This window comes from Hypanus sabinus, chromosome 5 (assembly GCF_030144855.1).
Source record: "Hypanus sabinus isolate sHypSab1 chromosome 5, sHypSab1.hap1, whole genome shotgun sequence".
NCBI classification, from domain to species: Eukaryota; Metazoa; Chordata; class Chondrichthyes; order Myliobatiformes; family Dasyatidae; genus Hypanus; species Hypanus sabinus.
In genome coordinates this window covers 40,676,980-40,702,841 of record NC_082710.1, presented here as the reverse complement: position 1 = coordinate 40,702,841, position 25,862 = coordinate 40,676,980, and the positions used below count along the sequence as shown (strand labels likewise).

At 41.2% G+C, this 25,862-nt stretch overlaps 1 protein-coding gene and 1 long non-coding RNA gene across 5 annotated transcripts in view; one reads left to right on the top strand and one right to left on the bottom strand.

Moving 5' to 3' along the window:
* LOC132394079 (uncharacterized) overlaps nt 1-12,639 on the top strand; it is a 103,519-nt gene extending 90,880 nt beyond the window's left edge. For 3 of the 4 annotated variants that reach the window (XM_059969786.1, XM_059969787.1, XM_059969788.1), the window contains 2 exons: nt 1,841-1,951; nt 4,640-12,639. In XM_059969786.1, the coding sequence (XP_059825769.1) occupies nt 1,841-1,951; nt 4,640-4,766 (238 nt within the window). In that variant the 3' untranslated portion in view covers nt 4,767-12,639. The remainder of the gene's footprint in view (nt 1-1,840; nt 1,952-4,639) is intronic. The other variant, XM_059969789.1, reaches the window with a different exon arrangement.
* Nucleotides 1-24,424, bottom strand: part of LOC132394083 (uncharacterized) — a 28,897-nt gene extending 4,473 nt beyond the window's left edge. Inside the window, exon 1 of the long non-coding RNA XR_009512169.1 lies at nt 24,382-24,424. This is a non-coding gene — a long non-coding RNA (uncharacterized LOC132394083). The remainder of the gene's footprint in view (nt 1-24,381) is intronic.
* Nucleotides 24,425-25,862: the final 1,438 nt, after the last annotated feature.

Genomic DNA, 25,862 nt, shown 5'->3' with positions numbered 1-25,862 from the left:
CAAGAGCTACCGAAGGCCGTGGTAGATGGAGTGCAGGTGCTCAGCAAGGGAGATGGTGTTAAGTTTCTTGGTATTCCATCTACTGTGCTACAAACAATTTTTGTGCTTTCATTGTTATTACCTGCAGTTTGCATTGGTAGTATTTTAAGGAACTTCAGCTTCATCAAATTAATGAAAAGGTTAAGCAGAAGGTATTTGTCTACAATGGTAATTTCAGAGCAATGCACATTCTCCAATAATCTCATTTGCCCAGGAAATAAGCAAATAAAAATTGTGATTGATCATTTATGTTCAAAATCAGTTTTGGAGATCTGGAACGTGTGAATTTTAAAAATTATTTCCCTACCTCTTCTCTACTAAGGCATTGATCTTCTCATTCTTTACCCTTCTCTTGATTTTTCCTTTAGATTCACCCCAACATTAATCCTGCAAAGCTCATTTACAACCAGAATATGATCCACTTATTTTAACACTCTGCTAAACCAGTCTTAATCCACAACAGTATATTGCCTCCAAACAGTACTCACTAATTTTATTTGTGGGGCATATTATAGCAAGTCTTTGAAAACCAAATATACCCCATCTAAAAGCTTCCTCGTATTCATTTTACTAGTTAAAAACATTAAAACCTCTTAAAATATTTGTCAAGCATATTATTTCTTACATAAATCTGTTGACTCTGCCCGTTTAATATTTTGTAAGGGCCCTGATTCCAATCCCTTTCAAATATCCTTTAGTATTTTTCTAACTACAAATGACAGGATAAATGGTCTATAGATCTCAGATTTATTTTCTATATCCTTAAATAAAAGGGTTTAGTATTCCATCTATGAGAACTGTTCCAAAATATCTGGAAGTTTAGAAGGGGACAACCGGTGCATCCATCATCTTCATGTCCACCTACTTCAAAATCTTTGGATGAAGATCAAGTCTTCTCAATTAGTGTCTTTCCTCAAATTTCAATAGATTTCACGAACATTCCTCATTTATTCTAGTCCAGTTTTAACCACTATGTTCCTGGAGATTTTTTTTGTGCCTCTTGCATGAAAATGGACATAAATATTTATTTATTTTCTCTGCCATTTCTATTATAATTTATCTGACATTTCCCCTGGTATTTTCCATTTTAGCTGAGTATAAAAATGTTTATAGTTACCACTGTGTCAATGGCATAACTTCTTCACTGTGATATATCAATAATTGAATTTAAGTGGTTTTATATCAGCTGTTTACATATCAACATTTATACCATCAATATAGAATTGGATTAGATTTATGATTAATTCACAATTCTTATTGCTTAAAAGTGGAGTTGTGGATTTGTATATCATGGAAGCAGGTCCTTCAACCCAATGTCCTTGCCGACCAGGGTGCCTGCCTGCATCTGCCTATATTTTGCCCGTACTCCTCAATTTTCCTGTCCATATGTCTTTGAATATTGAAATTTATTACTATTAGCTTTATTGAGATTCAGCATAGGATAGGGCCTTCCAGCCCTAACCTAATCATGGGTCAATTGACAATGACCAATTAGCCTACCAACCGGTATATCACTGGAGTGTGGGAGGAAACCAGAGCACCCAGAGGAAACCCACACGGTCATGAGGAGAATATACAAACTCCTTATAGGCAGCATCGAGAATTGAACCTAGTTCACCCTCACTGTAAAGTAGTAATTGTTACCACACTGTCCCCACCACCCATCCTTCATCAGTTCCTCTGATAGTTTGTTATATATAATTTCAACTCTCTGTGTGAAAAATCTACCCTAATATAAATACAGGATACCTAAAAAAAAACCTCACATTTTTATAATTTCTTCTCTTTGCCTCATACCCAGAATTTGTTTACTAGCCACTTATTGCAACCAGAACTTGGAATGTGTGAAACTCAGCTTCTGCAAAGAAATAACTGAAGACGCTATTAAAAAATTGTGTAAGAACAGCAAACGGTGAGTTTTGTCATTATAATTGGGTGGATGAACTGATGTTCTAATGACGCTGGCATTTAAACACCCCAAGTAGAGCATACATTTTCCAGATCATTGTGTTACAGAGTGTTTTGAATCCATGTTTGCAGCTATAGTCTAGTTTCTGAGAACTTCTACACACTGTGAAAGAAATAAGCTCATTATGGGTCTGTCTTTTATCAGAATGATGATCATCCCGAGTTGTTCCACCACACTTATTGTTAAAGTAATCAGGTCATCAACCAAACACTTAGATGGGAAGTGGTATGTGAGGACCTAAGGGCCAATGGAAATCAAATGAATATATTTTGGAGACAGAATGAAATGCATTAACTTTAATTATTGTCAAATGTGGTACCACCATTTGGGGCTAAATTTTAGGCATCAATGCTGTAACAGGGTTTCTCAACTGGGGTTCCATGAGAGGTTGCTAGAGGTTCCGCGAGAGATCAGGATTAAAAGTAACAGTGTTTTGAACTTCGCACAATGTGCGATGCTAGCGCTCGCAGTGGTGGGCAATGACTGAGCATCTCCGTTAGCAGTCTCATTAGAGGTCTCTCAGCTCAGTAGGCAGTCGGACCGTGTTTACCTGTTTGAGTCCATTCTCAGTTTTTGATGCGAGATAGGCGAGGACATTAATAATTGGTGAGTGCTGTATTGCATGGAGGGAGAGGACAATAGGCTGATAATTGCTGAACTCTGTGTGGCAAGGAGGGGAGGACGGCAGGCTGATGAGGAGCACGAAGTACATTTTCTGAGCATTGAATGGACTTGCCCAACTTGGCCTGTGCCATCAGCCTCTCCCTCTTGAATTAGCTCCCCCAACTTCCTCTTCCATGCTGCTGGCTAACTTATAGGAGCGAACAAACTACCAGTGTAGTAGAAAATTGGAGGAAAATTTTCCTTCTAAAGATGGTTCAGTGTGGCGATTTTTGAAGAGGAGGTGTGAGATGAAAGACAAAGATTCTAGGCCCAGGCCTACGGACAATTCTGATAAGGTTAATGATGAAGAATTACAATCTTCAGAGTTAGTTCACTGAACCAGTGCCATAATGGACACAAGAAAGTCCGTCTTTTTTTTAACAAAACTATGACAGTTTATTTACACAACAAATAGAAGAAGTACAAACATTAAGTATTTACAAGACAATGAATAAATTTAGATTAAAATATGATTACTACTGTCTATAAATGTCTATTCCCTGGGGGGCCTACTGCTTTCAGAAATACACCACTGTAGCCACTGTGATTGCATGCTCCATCTCCAAGGACAGCCAGGCACGAACGTAACCTCAAAAGAGGGATAGGCAGTTGGCTTTGGCAGAGCCGTCGACTGTCCGCTGCCTAGACCCGTGAATGGCCATCTTGGCCAGGCCCAGGAGCAAGCCCACCAGGGCATCTGCCTCGTGACCCACCCCCTTCTGTACTGAGTGCCTGTATACAAGGTGCGCAGGACTGAAATGCAACCAGAAACTGATTAGCAGTCCCTGCAGATACTCAAACAGGGGCTGCAACCTCTCACACTCCATATAAGCGTGGTACACAGACATCATATAAACCAGTTGTTTTTACTTCAAGTGACAAGATTCTTGGATTTAAAAGGAAACTGAGTCTTTGGAAAATTCATGTTGCAAATGGAAATATTGAAATGTTTCCACTGCTGCTAGGGCTTGAGAGCGAGAAAAGATATCAGAAAGTGTTGACTCTTATTGAAAACCACCTGGAAGAACAGCAGAACAAAATTGCACAGTATTTTTCTTCCCTTTTAACAAATGTGTATGAATGGGTGAGGGACCCGTTCTCTGAATCTTCTGCCCAGCCTGAGAACTTAACTTTGAGAGAAGAGGAAGAACTTTGGGAGCTGCAGTCTGATCGTGCACTCAAGATGAGATTTACTGATCTGCCCTTGGAAAAGTTCTGGATTTTTGTGAAAGAAGAGTATTCTGCCATTCATAGGAAAGCGATTAACATTTTGCCACAGTTTTCAACTTCTTACATGTGTGAGCAAGCTTTTTCTTGTTTAACAAGCATCAAGAGCAAGGATAGAAATTGCCTCATTTTATCCGTTTGTGCTATCTCAAGTTCAACCCAGAATTGAGAAGTTTATGTTTGCCTTGTGAGTTTTAAAAATTTATTAAAGAGAAAGAGTAATTTCAAGAGAGGTAAGCTAAACTTAACTATCTGTTTTTTCAAGAAAGGTTGGCTAAAAATTCATTCTGTATGCAAAAGACTATTGACAATTATTTTTGGATTATATCCACAAGTTACTGATCATGCTAACGTGCCATGAGCTCTAGATTTTTTTTTGCAAGAAATTTTCCATGAGACCTGAAAATTATTTCAAGAGTTTCTCAGGGTTAAAAGTTTGAGAAAGGCTGCTCTAACATGAAAAGTGCTGCAAATGATTGTACTTTATTTCTAATTTTATTCTGCTGCTTCTGGAGGCCCCACATTCTGTCCATTTCTTTGTGCTGACCGGATGTGCAGTCAGAAATTTATTGCGTATGATTTAAATCAAAGAGTCAGTGAACAAAGCAATTCAACTTATAGTGTTTTAAACAAAAAGTAGGATCCTTAAACCCAGCCATTCTCATCTGTGCTTAATTTCTGTAACGCTTAACCCATAGGCACATATTAATATTATATTGTACATTTGCTTTCTGCTTTCAGACTAAAGTTGCTTCATCTATATGGGTGCCAATCTGTCATTAATCTGAAGGCAATTCAAGATGTTAACAAGCAAGTGAAGTTGCACCATGACCAAGTGTCAAAAAATAGAATGGAAAAAACACAATGATGCTTTCATTGATTGACACAGACAGACATACTTTATTGATCCAGAGGGAAATTGGGTTTCGTTACAGCAACACCAACCAAGAATAGTGAAGAAATATAGCAATATAAAACCATAAATAATTAAATAATAATAAGTTAATCATGCCAAGTGGAAATAAGTCCAGGACTAGCCTATTGACTCAGGGTGTCTGACACTCCGAGGGAGGAGTTGTAAGGTTTGATGGCCACAGGTAGGAATGACTTCCTATGACACTCAGTGTTGCATCTCGGTGGAATGAGTCTCTGGCTGAATGTACTCCTGTGCCTAACCAGTACATTTCGGAGTGGATGGGAGTTATAGTCCAAGGTGGCATGCAACTTGGACAGCATCCTCCTTTCAGACCACCATCAGAGAGTCCAGTTCCACCCCCACAACATCACTGGCCTTACAAATGAGTTTGTTGATTCTGTTGGTGTCTGCTACCCTCAGCCTGCTGGCCCAGCACACAACAGCAAACATAATAGCACTGGCCACCACAGCCTCATAGAACATCCTCAGCGTTGTCAGGCAGATGTTAAAAGAGCTCAGTCTCCTGAGGAAATAGAGATGGCTCTGACTCTTTTTGTAGACAGCCTCAGTGTTCTTTGACCAGTTTATTGTCCATTTGTATCCCCAGGTATTTGTAATCCTCCACTATGTCCACACTGACCCCTTGGATGGAAACAAGGGTCACCGGTGCCTTAGCCCTCCTCAGGTCCACCACCAGCTCCTTAGTCTTTTCACACTAAGCTGCAGATGATTCTGCTCGCACCATGTGACAAAGTTTCCCACCGTAGCCCTGTACTTAGCCTCATCTCCCTTGCTGATGCATCCAACTATGGCAGAGTCATCAGAAAACTTCTGAAGATGGCAAGACTCTTTGTTGTAGTTGAAGTCCAAGGTGTAGATGGTGAAGAGAAGGTGAAGATGGTGCAGCGATGAACTTGCTGACATTTGTGCATATTCATCTTGAAAGAGCAGCAGAAGTTTAGGCTATTCAACCAAGTCTTACAAGAAGTTCTTTAAGTTTATGATGATACAATTTATTATAATTTCATTTTCCACAAGGTCCAATGTCCATGGAAGGCTATTCAAAGATAACAAAAATAATTTTATTCTGAGCAGCAAGCAAATTGCCATTTGTAATACTTGCAATTGTTCCTAAAATTTACAGAGGTTTAAAGTGCTTACTTTAATACCAAAATGATGTAATGCTCTTTACGGAACTACAAGAATCCCTATGAACTCTGTATTGAATTGAAAATACACATGGACTAAGATGTTAACTGTCCTGTGCTATCACCAGTGGGGTCATCAGTTGATCTGCCACCTGTCTTCAGGAGTTTTGGCCCGCTTATGATCAAGACTCCCTCGAGGGGGTGGGTCAGCAGTGCTAAAGCACCACCTCCCACTGATGAGCTTAACAACCTGGTATCTGCCTCTATCAGAGTTGTTGGTTGCTTCCATCCAACATCTATATTATAGACTGACTAAAGATCAGGACTTAATCCTAAACAAGAAATATTGTTCAAAATAGTAAATTCAGAGAAGTAGCTAAGGCAAAATTAAAGAACAAAGTGATAGGAGATAAAAAGAGAACATCAGAAGGACATAATGAAAAACAGCTTTTTTAAAGTGCAATGTTTAAATTTCCAGGATTACATATATTTGGAATGAGACTCTATTATAAATCTTAATTGTTTTAGTGGCAGAAAGGTTGTGAGCTGAAATTATGGTTTACTAACTGTAAAAAAAAATCAATGGAATGGTCATGCCCACAGTTTTTGTTAATAAGATTTGTTCCTGCCTTTGAAGTAAATGCGATAATTGCTTGTCTTTTAGGATTTTTGAATAGTGAGCTAGTTCCTAGATTACCATTGTACCACAGTCTTTGAAGAGGCAGGCAGTCACTTGCGCATTGAAAGTTGTGGTGTTAAATGGGTTGATGATCGTCTGATCACAAACAAGAGAAAATCTGCAGATGCTGGAAATGCAAGGTCATCTGAGATCCTTTTCTGTGATGTTTACATTTAACTGGGCCTCTATGCAGTTCTCTACCCTCAATGGAAGATCTCTAAATGCTAGCCAAACTTCTTCCCCTGGCTTGTAAGGTCTCACCAGCTGGGGAAGCTAATCAGCCTGCCAGGTACATTGCTTCTGGGTGGGCAGCTGAGAAGCTGAGTAGCTCTGGCTTGTTTCCACGTACGCTTGTAGTGGTGGTCTCCCACATCAATCTCCTGATCAGGGATGGCTGGAATCACTTTTGGCACTCAAAGGGGGACATGCCAGTAGAGGACGACTGGAGGTTATTGATGGACATTCTTTGCCCAAACCAGTTGGGTGCTCCGGGTTGAGTGGTTGGAAGAGAGGCAAGACAGTGCAGCCTTGTCTCCAGCTCCTGATTCACTCTCTGACTGGCATTAGATTGGGGGTGGTATTCTGATGAGAGCCTGGCTGTGGTAGCACAAGAGAACAGAAGGCCTTCCAAAATAGGATGTGAATTCTGGTTCTTGATCAGACACTGTGACCTGAGGGAAGCCATGGGCTGATCCATGATGATTGCAATCTCATGAACTGACAGGAATTTGGGAAGAGCAATGAAGTGGGCTGCTTTAGAGAACCAGTGTACAACCACCAGAATGGTAGTCTTCCCATCTGACAGGGCAGGTCAGTGATGAAATCCGCTGAGTGGTGGTGCCAGGCATGGCAGCGGATAGAGCAGCCCAGCAGGGTGCTGACGTGACATCTTGCTCAAGGCACAAGGAGCACAGGTGGAGATGAAATTGTGGACAGCTTGGGATATAGGCAGCCAGTAATGTTGCCTCCTTATAAACTCCAGGGTCCATTGAACCCTGGGTAGCCAACCAGATGTGAAGAGTAACCACCCTTCAGCGCTCTGGGGTGTACAGTGGCAGAGAAAAATGGCCAGTTGGGTGGTTACCCACCTGGGCCAGGATCCAACTCTTGGGTAGACTTCAGTCTATTTCTATTCTGCAAATCTCCAGAGCAGCTATGCATGTTTGGGGGAGGGATGGGCGTTGTCCTCGGACATATCAACTGGAGGAAGAGATCACTAGCCTTGGTGTTCTTGCTTATTGTGTGTGAGTGTGAAATTAAACCGGGTGAAGAAGCGAGCCCAACAGGCTTGATGGGAGTTGAATGTCTTGGTATAATGAATGTAGGAGAGGTTTTTGTGATCTGTCCATACCAAAAAGGGGTGCTCTGCCCTCTCCAGCCAGTTTTGCCATGCCTCCAGGGCCTCCTTGACAGTTAGAAGTTATTGGTTCTCAACATCATAGTCACAATCTTTCACAGTCAAGTGACGGGAAAGAAAAGCACAGAGGTGTGCTGGGAGAGTACAGATTCAATGCCAACATTAGATGCATCAACCTCAACAATAGACAGACAAGATGGGTTTGAATGCTGCAGCACTGGGGCAGTTGTGAAGCATTGCTTTACCTCTGAGAATGCTTGGTCTGGTTTACTTGTCCATTGGAAACCTGCAGAGGTCTTCTTGGTGAGTGCACATATGGGAGCCATGATCAAACTGAAGTTTCCATTGAAGCAGTGATAAGCATCTGTAAACCCTTTGAAGCACCTCACCTATTTGACTGTAGGTGGTTTGGGCCACTCTGTGGCTGCCAGAACTTTACATGGGTCCATTTGAAAATGGTAAGGGGTGAGGATATAGCTCAAGAATGCCACCTGCTTTTTATAGAACTTACACTTCTCTGGCCTGGCAAAAAGTTGCTTTTGAGGAGCCAACTGAGACCTTGTGGATATGTTTCTAGCAAGAGTGGGAATGGATCAGAATGTCATCCAAATACACAAAAACAAACTGATTCAACTGATTCATGAAGTTCCTGCTGCCCTGAAATCAATAAATGTCATGGGTCTGGGACCCCCAAGACAGGAAAGCTGGGACCATTACTCATTCAGGGGAAGACGCTTGCAGGGGAATTGACCCATCGGAATTCCCTTTCTTACTGACCAATCTTCTGCTTTTACTGTGTGCTTGGGGCATGATGCCCGGAAATGTGCTCTAGGTGCAGGTCGATAGGAGTATGCAGTTTAAATGGCTTGGCACGAACTAGATGGGCTGAAGGGTCTGTTACTGTGGTGTACTTTTCTACAACTCTGTGACTCTAAGTGTCCTGGAGAGCTACAGTAGAGGCACCAACCTGTTCTTTTACATGAACCTTGTTCCTCCAGAGGTGGGTGCAGGCCTTTGACTTGCGTGGGCTCCTTTGTGGGCTGTGTACTAGGTTATGAGAGAGTGGACGAAGACAGGCAGTGATCATATAGGTAGCAGGTTTGGGATATCCTCTCTCTGCACCACTCTGCTGCCTGGTTATCTATTTGAATGGCTAGATTTATCAGGTCATCCAGGCTGTCCCGTTAATCACGCACTTCAATCTCATGCCAGACCTCTGTGCTCAGCTCATGCTGGAAAACAGCAATAAGAGACCTTTTGTTCCACCCTGTCTCAACCGCAGGCATACAGAACTTTACTGCATAGTCTCTCACTGACCCTCTCCCTTGATTCAGTTTCAGGAGTCTGTGGGCAGCCTTATGACCCCTGTAGAACACTTGGAACATGAACTAAGGTACACAGGAAGTGTTTTCGCTGTGCTTCCTTCAAGACTTGACAAGGCTGAACCGAAAGGAACCACATGCACTCAGAAAGAAATCCGAATTGGCTGGAGTGCACGCATTCTCACATGCCATTATTAGCTATTTTTCTATTAGCTGCCCGCGCGCGAGAGTGCCCAGACTCTGCGGCAGTGTCTGCGGGTGGAATTCCTTCCAATATCTGAATGGTGCACTGCAGTGACAAGGGTAACTAATAGCTGCAGGAATGGAAAAAGGGAATCCAGGGTGGAAACGAAGTTGGACGGGGAGGAATACCAGAAGAAAGTAGGGAGGAACGAGAACATCAGCATTAATGAACAGGGAGCAGCCCAGATGTACTAGAACTGTTTGGAAAGAAAATAACAAGATGATCTTGAAATAAATGTAGCATGCTAACAGATGGAGACAAAGAATGTAAAAGCATAAATAGCTAGGTTGGGTAGGGGAGAATAAGACGTCACCAAGAAACGTGAAGAAAACATCTGCTGTGGTTGAAGTGGGAAGAGTAGAAGTATCCCTGGAACATTTGGTGGAAAAACTGGGACATGAGGGAAGACTTCCAGGTTGTATTGATATGGAAAAGTGGACAAGACAGAGAGCTTGCATTTGGAAGGCTGAAAGGGAAGCTATGTCTTTGCAAACTAGACCTGGAGAATTTATGGTTTCCTTTTGAATTTGGGCAGTTGCAGGAGGTAGCAGCCAAAATATTCTTCTCTCGACATGTTAAAATGACTGTACGTGGAAGGTATGTCCCAGTTTTCTACCCTTGGGGATGGTGAACAGTGAAGATCACAGAGGAAGTGTTGGGCGATGGATTACGGCTTACGGAACATGAAGATTAGTGTATCCCTCAGGTTCTGTCAGCTGCGTAAGTCTAGGGAAGACAATCCCTGGCCCTGCCCAACGTGCGAAATTGAGATGCAAATCCTCCTGTTTGTGTGGATGCTGCGTGATGTGTTTCCCTGTTACAAATTAGTACCACAAAATAACAGACAGTACACCATACAAAATTAAACAATTTAGCTTTATAAATCTTAATTTGACTGAAGGGTTTGCACCCCCCGGTAAGCCTCAGGCTCGCTCAGCTCACTCTTGTCTAGGGGGAGCAGCCTTCGGCCCCGCCAAACTGGGTAATCAGCTTGTGTGGATGCTGTGCGATGTCCCAGCCTCGCCAAAAAGCAGACAGTACACCATATGCGATTAAATGATTACAGTTTATAAAGATTACTATAACTAAGTGATTAATAATGATACAGTATATATGAAGGAAAAGAAAATAAAGAAAAGGCGCCAAACTTATCAAAGTCCAAACCACTTCGTGCACAACCATTGGAGCTCAATTACTGAAGTCTTCTGACCACCATTCGATCCCCTCCGAACTCCTTGACTCGCAGCTTAGGACCATCCGAAGTGGTCAACCAAGTACATCTATCCTCGTCTCCTCTCCTCGGGATACCTCCTGGCCTTGGACCCCCGCTCGGGGTCCGTTCCTTGCCCAGTTTACAGCATCACGTCCTCTCTCTCTCAGCCCCTCACGCCGAGCTCCCTAAAAGCCCACTAACAATAGCTTACAGACTCAGGAGAATAAAACAACATTAATCCCAATTGGTTTACAAAGGAATGCAATTCTCGTTATCAGTAAATTTTAACCCAAACAAGCTTCCAGCACTCTCTCGCAACAAAGAAGCATTCCTACTTTTAACAAAACAGAAGCCATTTTGATTAACATACGCAGTGACAGAGAAAAAGAAGAAACCACTTTTACAGGTTAGTAAAGAAAACAGAAAGGGCCCATTTTAGTCTTATGTGCACAAGTTGGAGCTCACGGTTTTCCTTTCATCGATCCTCCATCGATTCCCCCCGTGCTTCACTGACTCCTGGCCCCCCTCCAATTCCACTCATTTCTGGTGTCTTTGACCTTTCCTTTCTGGCATCTTCTCTCTCCATCTCCCGCCAAACGAAAGACCCAGATCACTTCGGTGTCAGGCACACAGCACAAAAAACACACTCCTTTCACTGGTCAGTGCATATTCCAAAGCACCCGTTATCTCTAACCATAACCCAGTCACTGCTTCTACAGAAAGACCATTACATTGGCAGTGAAACCTTTCCCAGGATGTTACATTAGAAAGGAAGTTCACCAGAGATGAGGAGAGAATCCACAGCACAGATTATAGTGGGTGGGTGAGGTTGTGCAAGTTACTAAAATCAAAGACACTAGCTGGGAGGATCGAAGAGAAGATCAGGTCGGGAGTGGTGTGGCTGAATTTATGATATGATGGCTAGTTAGGATTGATTGGGAGGGCTTACTGCCATAAACAAGACACAGGATGAAGGGTGGAGTGATTATTAACAATGAAAAGTTAAGGATGCAACCTACTTAGTGGAATTTAAATACCTAGGACTCACTGACAGCACCACATGTGGGATTTGCCAATAATCAGAATCAGATTTATTATTACTGGCATACCTTGTGAAATTTGTTAACTTAGTGGCAGCAGTGCAATGCAATACATGATAATATAGAAAGAAAAACAAGTAATTCAATTACAGTTAGTATCTATATGTATATTAAATATATTAGAAATAGTGCAAAAACAGAACTAATATATATTAAAAAAAATTGAGGTAGTGTTCATGTGTTCAATGTCCATTTAGGAATCATATGGTAGAGGGGAAGAATCTGTTCCTGAATCACTGAGTGTGTGTCTTCAGACTTCTGAATTAATAAAATTTCTCTAGTTAAAAATTTTGTTCTCTGTAATCGATAACATCGTGTGTCACTTACCGCTGTCCAGGCGCACCCCCATATATGTTCTATGGACATAATGCCTGAGTTAAAAATCTAGAGTGTGCAAATATGTATGAAATGTTCAAAGACATATTCAGATGCATTCTCATTTATTTCAATTGATTTAAACTAATTCAGCTATTGTTATTTTTCATGTTGCATGAATTTGTTGAATTTTGAAGAGGATAGTCTGGAAGAATCTAAAGGATACATTATACTTGAAAGATGAAAATATATTTATTGGTATTTCAAAATGGCTTATTTTGCCAAGGAATAGCAGATCATGAAGAAATTCTTAATTTACCATTGTTGGGGAAAAAAACTGCACTGGTTATTTCTCTGTATTCCATTCTAACTCCATTTAATGTTTTGACAGGATTAAGTGAAACCTTATTTTTATCCCACTGAATAAAATAAAGTGAATTATACTAGAAATTTATTGCTCAATATTTACCTTTTAATCACTGTGTGGATTATTCCTTGTGTAGTCTTTTGCTTACAATGTGCACTGACAAAAGTGCTTAATGAAAATCTTTCTTAGGCACTTAGGTACACACAATACTCCTATGATGAATCACCTGGTGCATGCAGGGATGACAACAATTCCTATGCAACTTTCATTTGTGACATTGTATTATGAAACTATAACCAATGTATTGTGAGTGCCATGTATGGGACAGGAGGATTATCTGCTTTATATCTCTCAATTTAAAGGGACATTTAATCACTTGTATTTTTTTGGGAGACTCATTTGGGCTTGAGCAAGTTGGGCAAAGTGCACAAACAAACACAAATATGGGTGTGTTCTGAACATCATGGAGGTCAATTTAATTATTTACAACTTAATAAAAATGGAACTTTAGCCATCATTCCAGTGGGCCTCCAACATAATGAGAAATAAGAGAAGAGGATCCGAGGACAAGAGTAACTTGGCAGAGATCCCTGAAGGAAAAGCAGCAGAAGAATATTTGCCAGGGAACCCTCGCTCACAGACGTCTACAATGAACCTGACCCTACCTTCAGCCTTTTTAACAATATACCTGGAAGCAAAAGTTTGGGGTTCAATACTGTAGGTAGGAGAAATCCCCAAAACTCGGTGGGCTGGAATAAAATTCTCACATGGCGGTAGAAGTTAACATTCTTTTAATGGCTTATTGTTTTTATAAATACTAATCTATTTCCTCTAATACTGTTTATCCTTAACTTTAAGCGTTAATCACATATGCCCTGAGTAATGCTAATTCTGAATGTTTTAAAGCACTTGCCTTGGTAATCATTCAGCGAAGTTTCTCCCCTATGTCTATGGGGAACCCATCTTCTCAGTAGTTACCTTGCAAGTTGCTCAAGTTTGCCCTCAAATTCTGGTTTTTAATGACCTGAAAAATACACCTTTGCAAACCTGACTGATGCAACGCCCTCTCCTTAATTGTCATCTCTGCCTTCCCTGTTTTCATGTTGAGAAATGAGTTCTTTCCATTCCCGTGACAGTGGTTTGCTTTATTGTTGTTTCAGAGGAATGCTATCCTGATTGATGTGCTGATGCTTCTGACGGGAAGCTTCTGCATTCATCAGCATTGTGAATGGTATAACTAAACTGAAGTGTAGGAGGTCTCTGGGTCAACGGTGTTGAATGCCAAACTGAAATCCAGAAACAGCATAGAAGAATGCTATCACATCACACTTCACAGCTTAAAAATTAGTTTGACTTTGATTGAATTGGTTCCTTGTCCAGTCTGCCAGACATTTCTTCATTCAATGGAACATCAGACAATGACATGTTCCAATGGCATGACATCAATGGTTGTCAATGGCCAAAGGATGAAGGTAACCATGTTGTAGTGGGGTGAGGCATGCACAGTTGTGTGCACCTGACTGCTCAACGCCAGACAATCTGTTTCTACATTAGAATTTCTTTGGCTTCCATCAATGATGGAATGAGGCATGTGCCTCGTTCAACTGTGGATTTGAAAAGGTAATACATTGCCTTATACACTTGGGCATCAGGTTAACAATAACATGTGTTACTCTGGACAAACCTAAACTCCTATAAGCTCAAGCTTCCCCAGATTTCAAACACTCCTTTTATAGTGAGGCCCTATTACAGTTTTCAAGAAAGCACAATTTAGTTGGGAAATTGGAAGGGCAATTCAATTTATGGTTTATTAAAGAATTAATGATATACATTATCAATTAATACTTCTTAAAAGTATGTGGCAGCTATTATGAAAATTCTGACTGCAGGAATTAGAATTACTTTAGCAAGCCTGAAAGAAGCTGTAAGACAAGCTTATGAAACCATAGTAACAGTACACAAAAGCTACATCCTGGAGATCCAAGACACAGAAGATAGTTATGTCTTAAAAACCAATTCAAAACATTCCAGGTGTTTAAAGGGTCAGCACAAAATTAACCCTCACCTTCAGCCTTCACCTTAAAAAAAATGTTTTGAATTAATGACTTACAGAATGTTTTAAAGAAAATTAAAGGGATACTGTCTTGGCAAAGCATTTGAAGATTTATTTTGTTACTAGCTTTTACTTGACACACTCAGATGACATGATGCAGTCTAATGAAATTTCTGCAGTAAACTGAGAATGTAAAGTTTGCCAATTGATTTTGATAAAGTTTCTACTCTGACTACATGGGTAGTATTATCTATCATACTTTCCAATGATAAAAGAATGATGCCTTTCAGCCCATTGAGTCCATACCAGGTCTAAGATAATTCCCATGAATTCCATTCCCCATTTATTTCCCTATTCTCTCTCACAAGCTCATCAGCTCCCCACTGATTCTCCTGGTAGCTTGTCATGCTAGGGCTAGCTTACACTAACCATTTAACCACAGCACATCCTTAACTTGTCGGAAGAAATAGGGTACTTGAGGCGGTGGCGGGGAGTGGGGGGCAACATAGCTGGTCACAAGGAGAACTTACAGACTCCACACAGAAAAAACACTCAAGCTTCAGATCTAATTGCTCCACCGTAGATTTAACTAATTAACTTCAATAAGTGACTCCCACTGATGTATGATGCATGTTGGCTCATGGTAAGAAAAGCATGTGTCTCGTTCAACTGTGGATTTAAAAAGGTAATACGTTGCCTTATACACTTGGGCATCAGTTTAACAATAGTGCGTGTTACTCTGGACAAACAATGCACAAAGAAATGTATATAGTTGACACATATCTTCCTTAATATCTTTTCATATTATGGAAAAATATTGTTCAATTGAAATGTGCCAACCCTCTACTTAAATTGTCAATCTACTTGGAAAGCAGTTTGATATTCTTTTCATTTTGTACCCAAACTTCTAAACTGTTTAGTGAAATTGTTCTTTCTTCTTTGGAAAAGAATGACAATTTACTTACAGTATTGCCTATAGTTATTTAGAGTTAATGACAAATATTGGTGTACAATTTGTACTGTCAAATTGTGGCTAGCTATACCGCTATTTGCTGCACAGTGTTGGCAAGTTTATCCTAACAACAGTATGCTTCTATTGCTTTGGATATTCTGGAGTATGTGTTCACAGGTTCAAGAACTACATCTAGAAAAATTAAAACAAAATGATATGCTATAAAATATGATTTGTAGACAATTTTATTGCAAATATATCAGAAAAATTAAAATCCCGATGAAGGGCTTGTTGAGTAGAACAACAATGACAGCACAATCACAGAATGAACACGCTCCTTCACTTCTTTTAGGTCTGATAAAAAAGGTGGACACCAGAGAGAGGTGATCCGAGAGGGGTGGCGTACAGATCGGCTTGCGTGATAGGTGACTGTAGGTGAGGGGGGAGATGGGTAATCCAGATGGTCCTCTTCTATTAGATTCCTCCTTTTTGAGCCTTTACCTCTTCTACCTATCACCTCTCAGTTTCTTACTTCTTCTCTCCCTTCCCCATCCACCTATCTTCCCCCTCTCACCTATCATCTGCCAACTTGTACCCCCTCCCCTGCCCCCACCACCATGTCCTGGCTTCTGCCCCCTTCCTCTCCAGTCCTGATGGAGAGTTTCAGCCTGAAACATCGAATGTTTACTTCCCTCCGTAGATGCTGTCTGACCTGCTGAATTCCTCCAGCATTCTGCGTGTGCATTCGGAAATGTAGCACTACTCCAACACATCTCACAGTTAGTCACATTGACAGCAACTTATCCATGGCAGATGTACAACACACCCACAGCCGTGTAGAGTGCAGGGCTCTTAGCAACCAGCAGATTCGCAGGAAAGGCTACCGTGCCCACGGGCTGAGTAGTTTTAGTGCAGAATGATAGTTTTGCATATCTCAGAACTGCAGGAACCTGAGCTAGATATTTTAAGGATGACAAAGCACCTGAACATTTAAGATACAGAGGACAAGAATGCTAATGGATTATAATTGGTTGAATATAATTGTGATGACTTCATATATACAACCTGTGATATAGCTTTATGTATATTAATGGTTAGGATAGGTTTTCTTCCCTATTCAAAGGTAAAGTAGCATAATGTATACATGAAAGGGGATTTTTAAGAACTGAGTGAATTGCATGGTAAGTTGATGTTATACTAGATATTCTTGTATAGGAGAGAGGTAATATTCTATATATGGTTCTACTTCTATCTAATGGCCTGTGCGTGGAGGAACCTCATTACAAGAATGTAAAAGTTGATTAGTCGTCGACTGAGTGCTTTTGATTTTGAAGGCATATGTCGTCATGTTGATTTGCTTGTTTCTGGCTTTCATAATTTGTGAAGAAGGGACATTGAAATAATTAATAAGAGTGATGGTGACATGTGTTGATGTTGAATATTACTCAGGGGGTAGTGAGCATTTTGTGAGGTCATCATTTCTTACTGTAATATAGGTGCAGAGAACAGTCTCTGAATTATAGACTTGCTTTCCTGTACCTGGCACCAATAAGTAAAGTTGCCAGTAGAGGATTAACTTGAATGGGGAACCATTGTCTGTGAACTGACACCACCCCATGTATGCTGAGTGCTTTGAGGATGTAAATATTAAGTGCAGAATCAGAAACTACATTATTCTCTAAATGCTGAAAGGAACTGTTCACATAGTGTAGTGCTTCTACTTTTAAAGTAGATAGTTCCAAGCTTAGCTTTTAATGAACCAAATACTAATTATCATAATATTTACACCCTTTTCAATATTCATCCAATTACTTAAGTCTTTATATACACCTGTGTGTAGATTACAGTCCGAAAAGCTTACACTCTAAAGAAAGTGGCAAGTCACTAGACATTATTTTTGCAAATTCATGTTTGAATATAATGAAACTCATTTCTACACAACTAAAGGAACATTACGAGCAGAATAAGTATTCTATTGGCAGAATACAAGTGGCCTGTAATCCTGCTACAGACTGTAATCACAATTAAGTACCTGAACTGCATGACAGATATGTTAAAAGGGAAGAAGAATGTAACCGGCCAATAGTTGGTGCTTTACCAGGAAAACAAGGTGAGAAACTTATTTTCCTCATTACTTTGCTAAGTGCAATTCTACAGCTCTTTTGAATGAATCAGATTTATGCCATCAATAGATCCAATTTTGCTCTGCAGTTGTTTCTTAAGGCATAAACTCATACCTGTCATATTACATAAATATGAATATTTTAGAATCAGAAAGCTTTGAGTCAAAATCAGATATACAGTCATTCTATTGCATCTGCTCCACCATTTAATCACGGCTGATCCAATTTTCCTCTCGGCTCCAATCTCCTGCCTTCTCCATATATCCCTTCATTGCCTGACTAATCAAGAATCTATCAACATCTGCCTTACAAAAACACTTGGCCTCTACAGATGGTAAAGGATTTCACAGATTCACCACTCTCTGCTAAAGAAATTCCTTCTCATCTCTCTTCTAAAAGAGCCCCTCTATTCGGAGGCTGTGTTTTCTAATCTTAGCTCTCCCACCATAGAAAATATTCTCTCCACATCCACTCTATCAAGATCTTCCACTATTCAATAGCTTTTACTGAGGTAACCCCCCCATTCTTCTGTATTTTAGTGAATACAGGCCCAGAGCCAACAAACTCTCTTCATATGACATAATGGAATTATTTTCGTGAACCTCCTTTGAACTTTCTCCAGTTTCAACACATCCTTTCTAAGATAAGGGGGCCAAAACTGCTTGCAATACTCCAAATGAGGCCTCACCAATGCTTTATAAAGTTTCAACATTACATCCTTTCTGTTATCTTGAAAGATCATTACGAATGCCTCCACTATCTTTTCAGCCACCTCTTTCAGAGCTCTGGGATGTACATCATCTTGTCTAAGTGACTTATTTACCTTTAAACCTTTCAGTTTCCCAAGAACCTTCTCTCTGGTTGTGGTAACTTCACACACTTCATGCCCCCTGACACCTGGAACTTACACCATACTGCTAGTGTCTTCCACAGTTGAGACTGATTCAAAATACTTATTCAGTTCATTCGCTGTTTTGTTGTTCCCCATTTCTACCTCTTCAGCATCATTTTCCAGTAGTCTGATATCTACTCTCACCTCTTTACACTGAAGAAACTTTTGGTATTCTTTAACATAATTGGCAAGCTTGCTTTCGTATTCCATCTTTACCTTCTTAATGACTTTTTTGTTGCCTTCTGTTGTTTTTTGTATGTTTCCCAATTCTCTTAACTTCCCACTAATTTTTGTTCTATTATATGCCCTCTCTTTGGCTTTTATGTTGGCTTTTACTTCTCTTGTTAGCCATGGTTGTGTCATCTTTCCTTTAGAATACCTCTTCTCTTTGGGATGTATATATCCTGTGCCTTCCGAATTGCTTCCAGAAATCACAGCCATTGCTGCTCTGCTATCAACCATGCCAGTGTTCTTTTCCAGTCAATTCTAGTCAACTCCTCTTTTGTGGCTCTGTAATTCTCTTTATTCCACAGTTAAACGTACGCTGTTTCAAAGATAAGTACTCTGCAAAGCCGTGAGCAATGGAACAGAAATCTCATGGAACATTTGTATTTAGCAGCTTAAGTTACTTGTAGATTTGTCAGTATTGATTTCTAGATGGCTACTAGGAGTATTTTAGTTTTCTTCCAGGCCTTGCGGCAGTTTCCATAATTTACATTGTTTTTTCAGAAGGAGTGGCTAATATGTCAGGATTTTTTATTCCAAAGAAACAGTTTCTTACACAGTGGAAATAAGGACAGAGGGACATTGAGAATGGCAACCCAACAGACAAAGAGGTTTTCATGATTGAAGTGTTTGCATGGAAATTAGATGCTATGGATAATATTGGAGCCTTAGTCATTTTATGTCATTTTAAAAGGAGATGGTTATTTCTTCAGCGGTTTCGTTGAGGCATGGCTTTGCAAGTGTGTGGATGTCAGCCAGTCAGAACAGAGAGAAGAGTTTAAAGGAGACAGCTTTATAGAGCGGGCAATGGAGTAGAGGGAGACAGAGTAGCAGGGCTTCAGCGATAATGGGTCGAGGCGAGGTAGATTACCTGTGTAGAATACAGACAGGAATTATGTGTGTGAGGCCAGTGTCTGTGCTCAGTGTCAGATGTGGGAAGTCCAGGAGACTCCCGGCCTCCTGGATGGCCACATCTGCACCAGGTGTGTTGAACTGCAGCTCTTTAAGGACTGCTTTAGGGAACTGGAGATGCAGCTTGATGACCTTTGTCTGGTCAGGGAGAGTGAGGAGGTGATAGATAGGAGCTATAGGCAGGTAGTCACACTAGGGCCTCGGGAGACAGATAAGTAGGTAGCAGTCAGGAGAGAAAAGGGCAATAGTCAGATGCTAGAGAGTAACTCTGTGGCTGTCCCCCTTGACAATAAGTAACCTTGTTTGAGTGCTGTTGAAAGCAAGGGGGACAGCTTACTTAGGGGAAGTAACAGTGGCCGTGCCTCTGGCACAGAGTCTGGACCTGTGACTCAGAAGGGTAGGGAAAGGAAGAGGATGGCAGCAGTGATAGGGGACTCTATAGTTAGGGGGTCAGGTAGGTGATTCTGTGGATGCAGGAAAGAAACACAGATGGGATCAACATGTACAAACAAGCTGGATGAACTCAGCAGGTTGGGCAGCATCTGTTGAAGTGAGCAGTCAATGTTTCGGGCCGAGACCCTTCATAAGGACTGAAGAAGGAGGGGGCGGGGCCTTATAAAGAAGGTGGGGGGAGGGTGGAAGGTGCCAGGTGAAAAACCATACTATCACATCTCTCATGGCTCTGCTTTCTTCTACTACCCATAGTGCTTTCCCCTTACATTCTTTCTTCAGCTCTCCTGCCTATCCCCTCCCTGCTTCCCCACCACCACCCCTTGATCTTTCCTCTGATTGGTTTTCCACCCTCCCCTCACCTTCTTTTTAGTGGCCCTGCCCCCTCCTTCTTCAGTCCTGATGAAGGGTCTCGGCCCGAAACGTTGACTGCTCATTTCAACGGATGCTGCCCGACCTGCTGAGTTCATCCAGCTTGTTTGTATGTGTTGATGTGACCACAGCATCTGCAGTGTACTTTGTGTTTACTAAACATGGATGGTAGTTTGCCTCCCAGGTGCCAGGGTCTGGGATGTTTCTGGTCGTGTCCACGATATCCTGCAGTGGGAGGGAGAACAGCCCGAGGTCGTGGTACATATTGGTACCAATGACATAGATAGGAAAAAGGAGGAGGTCCTGTAAGCAGACAAGAGGGAGTTATGAAGGAAGTTGAGAAGCAGGACCTCAAAGGTAGTAATCACTGGATTACTGCCTGTGCCACATGACAGTGAGAATAAGAATAGAATGAGATGAGGAAAAATATGTGTCTGAGAGATTGGAGCAGGGGGCAGTGATTCAGATTTCTGGATCTTTGGGACGTCTTTTGGGGCAGGTGTGACCCATACAAAAAGGACGGGTTGCACTTGAATCCCAGGGGGACCAATATCCTGTGGGGAGGTTTGGTACAGCTATTGGGGAGAGTTTAAACTAGAATTGCTGGGGGGAGGGAACCAAACTGAAGAGATGGAGGAAGAAGCGATTGTCTTACAAATAGAGAAAGCTTGGAGACGGTGCAAGAAGGAGGATAGGCAGGTGAAAGAGAAGGAATGCACTCAGGATGATGGTTTGAGATGTGTCTATTTTAATGCAAGGAGTATTATGAGCTTAGAGTGTGGATCAGTACTTGGAGTTATGATGATGTGGCCATTACAGAGATTTGGATGGCGCAGGGGCAGGAATAGTTACTTAGAGTGCCAGGCTTTAGATGTTTCAGAAAGGACAGAGAGGGAGGTGGCACTGCTGATCAGAGATAGTGTCATGGCTGCAGAACAGGAGAAAGACATGGAGGGACTGTCTACAAGAGTCTCTGGGTAGAAGTTAGGAACAGGAAGGGGTCAATAATTCTACAGGGTGTTTTTTATAGACCACGCACTAGAAACAGGGACATCGAGGAGCGGATAGCTAGACAGATTTTGGAAAGGTGTAATAAAAGGTTGTCATACTGGGAGATTTTGATTTCCCAAATATTGATTGGCATCCAGCTAGGCAAGCTGTTTAAATAGAGTGGAGTTAATTAGGTGTGTTCAGGAAGGTTTCTTGACACAATTCTATTTCCTTTACCATAGCACTGGAGAGGGATAGGAACAGACAAGTTAGGAAAGCATTTAATTGGAGTAAGGGGAACTATGAGGCTATCAGGCAGGAAATTGGAAGCATGAATTGGGAACAGATGTTCTCAGGGAAATGTATGGCAGAAATGTGGCAAATGTTCAGGGGATATTTGCGTGGAGTTCTGCATAGGTACAGTCCAATGAGACAGGGAAAGGATGATAGGGTACAGGAATTGTGGTGTACAAAGGCTGTAGTAAATCTAGTCAAGAAGAAAAGAAAAGCTTACGAAAGGTTAAAAAAAAACTAGGTAATGATAGAGATCTTGAAGATTATAAAGCTAGCAAGATGGAGCTTAAGAATGAAATTGGGAGAGCCAGAAGGGGCCATGAGAAGGCCTTGGTGGACAGGATTATATAAAACCCCAAGGCATTCTACAAAATATGTGAAGAGCAAGAGGATAAGATGTGAGAGAATAGGACCAATCAAGTGTGACAGTGTGTATGGAACTGGAGGAGATAGTAGAGGTAATAATGAATACTTTAATTCAGTATTCACTACGGAAAAGGACCTTGATGATTGTAGGGATGACTTACAGTGGACTGAAAAGCTTGAGCATATGGATATTAAGAAAGAGGATGTGCTGGAACTTTTGGAAAGCATCAAGTTGGATAAGTTGCCGGGACCAGACAAGATGTACCCAGGCTACCGTGAGAGGTGAGGGAGGAGATTGCTGAGCCTCTGACGATGATCTTTGCATCATCAATATGGACAGGAGAGGTTCCTGAGGATTGGAGAACTGTGGGTATTGTTCCCTTATTCAAGAAAGGGAGTAGAGCTAGCCCAGGAGATTATAAACCAGTGAGACTTACTTCAGTGGTTGGTAAGGTGATGGAAAAGTTCCTGAGAGGCAGGATTTATGAACATTTGGAGAGGCATGATATGATTAGGAGTAGTCATAATGGCTTTGTGAAAGGCGGGTCAAGCCTTACGAGCTTGATTGCATTTTTTGAGGCTGTGACTAAACACATTGATAAAAGTAGAGCAGTAGATGTAGTGTACATGGATTTCAGCAAGGCATTTGATAAGGTACCCCATGCAAAGCTTATTGAGAAAGTAAGGAGGCATGGGATCCAAGTGAACATTGTTTTGTGGATCCAGAATTGGCTTGCTCACAGAAAGCAAAGAGTGGTTGTAGATGGGTCATATTCTGCATGGAAGTCAGTGAACAGTGGTGTAACTCAGGGATCTGTTCTGGGACCTTTACTCTTCGTGATTTTTATAAATGACCTGGACGATGGAGTGGAGGGACGGGTTTGTAAATTTGCTGATGACACAAAGATTAGGTTTAGTTGTGAATAGTGTGGAGGGCTCTCAGATGTTACAGCGGGACTTTCTATAGGATGCAAAACTGGGCTGAGAAATGGCAGATGGAGTTCAACCCAGATAAGTGTGAGGTGGTTCATTTTGGTAGGTCAAATATGATGGCAGAATATAGTAATAATGGTAAGACTCTTGGCAGTATGGCGGATCAGAGGGATCTTGGGGTCTGAGTCCGAAGGACACTGAAAGCTGCTGTGCAGGTTGACTCTGTGGTTAAGAAGGTATACGGTATATCGACCTTCAACAATCGTGGAATTGAATTTAGGAGCCGAGAGGTAATGTTGCAGTTAGACTGGTCAGACTCCACTTGAAGTACTGTGCTCAGTTGTGGTCACCTCACTGCAGGAAGGAGGTGGAAACTATAGAGGGTGCAGAGGAGAATTACAAGGGTGTTGCCTGGATTGGGGAGCATGCCTTATGAGGATAGGTTGAGTGAACTCGGGCTTTTCTGCTTGGAGCGATGGAGGATGAGAGGTGACCTGATAGAGGTGTGTAAGATGATGAGAGGCATTGATTGGGTGAATAGTCAGAGGCTTTTTCCCAGGGCAGAAATGGCTAGCATGAGAGGGCACAGTTTTAAGGTGCTTGGAAATAGGCACACAGGAGATGTCAGGGGGTAAGTTTTTTTACACAGAGAGTGGTGAGTGCGTGGAATGGGCTGCTGGCAATGGTGGTGGAGACAGATAAGATAGGCTCTTTTAAGAGACTCCTAGATAGATACATGGAGCTTAGAAAATTAGAGGGCTTTGGGTAACCCTAGGTAATTTCTATAGTAAGAACATGTTCAGCAAGGCTTTGTGGGCTGAAGGGCCTGTATTGTGCTGCAGGCTTTCTATGTTTCCATGTATGTTTTACTAAAAAACATTATAACCAAATTCACTACATTAATAACTTGCCTCTTGCTGTGAACTTGCTCTTCACAGTTTTCCATTATACCTGTTAAAAGATAACGTGGCAGCTTTTTGAATCGTTTTTCCATGTGTCATCTAGTGAAACATTTTGTTTACTTAAAGTCTCTGGCATTTTGCCATATCTTTCCTGAAAGTGATTTTCACATTATAAGTAACTTAGTTCCAAAGAACTGCTTTTCCTGCAGAATTATCTCAGAATAAACATCTAAAACTTTTATTTGTCATGATCAATTTAAGATTTGACTGTTCACGTTAGAATGCCACAAGACCATTTCGTGAAGGTACAAACTAGAGAGTGACTTCAAGGAACTAAAGTTATGTGGTTAGTACTCACTCAGCGGAGCTGTGAGCTGACGTGGCTCTGTGCCTGGCATAATTGATACACCCATAGGTAGTTTCCTAATCTGAAATGTTTGCAGGAAACAGCCAGAAAAGTATTGAGGTGAATAGTTTGCATAACAAGTCAGGTGACTTTTTAAACAAAAACAATAGAGTCTAACTTGAAGAGTACAAGAAAACAGGTGCAGAGATTATGATATGTGATTAACCTACTCCTAATTAAGCTGGTTGGAGCCACGCACAAGTTTCTGCCGCCTGCATGCTATTATGGCATACGTGCACCGTGAGGTGCAGAGCAAAAGGCTTACTGGCTCAGCTTATCACAGTCGGGCCTAATTTTCTGAGTGACTACCACTAGTTCAAGTTACTTGTCATCAATCAAAGCCACCCTTTTTGTCTCTTACAGGTGAAGTGCTTTGCAGCTGGAACTGGTAAAGTAATTTCAGATGTCTGAGCAACTGGTAGCAAGACCTACACATCCTCAAATACAGGCACCCAATGCTGAATTCCTCAGTAGATGGAGAGGAAGACAAATTCTCTACCCACAAGGGCCAAGAACCTCTCCAGATACTCAACTGGCTGTTGGAGAGTCAGTTTTTGAATGTAATGAGAGGAATTATACTGGTGGTACCCAAGGAGGTTCAAGGACTTCACGCGCATGATGCAAGTCAGTGTGCAGGGAGACAAAGAGAAAGTTAAACCTTATATAGGGCATTGAGAGTATTCATTACGAGTGGTGTGTACAACTTTGGTCTCCTTATTTAAGGGAGGATATTAATGTTTTGGAGGTGTTCAGAGGAAGTTCACTAAATCAATAATCTGGAAATGAGCAGATTGTGTTATGCAGAAAGGTTGAATAGACCAGGCTTGCATCCTCTGGACTTTAGAAAAAAGAAAGGAGATCTGATTGAAACATATAACATCCTGAGAGATCATGACAGTGTGGGTCTGAAGAGGATATTTATTCTTGTGGCAAAATCTAGAATGGTCTAATGGTCTAATAAGCAAAATAATCCAAAGCAGAGAGATGAGACGAAGTATTTTTTTTCTCTGAGTATTGTGTATTTTTAATGTGGGGCAGATAGATACCTAAAAAGCAAGGGGGTAGAATATTACCATGGGTTGATGGGAATGCAGAGTTGAAGTTAAAATCAGATTAGCCCTGATTTTATTAAATGGGGGAGCAGGCTTGGAAGGTTGAATTCCCTGATCCTGTTCCTTATTTACATGGTCATGTGATTACGTTTTTGAATGCCATTTCTTAATTTAAGTTCCTCTATGCTCATAAAATGCTCAACACACCACACTAACTTCATTAGTCTAGTAAAATGGTGTTGTAGAGTAGTTCCCAGACTGGTAACCAGATTATTGAACTGTTGCTCCAGAGGGTCGTGCCTGAATCCCACTAAGTGAGTTGTGGAATTTAAATTAATTAAATAACTTTGTGGTTAAAGCTAGCTTCAATGATGAAGGCCA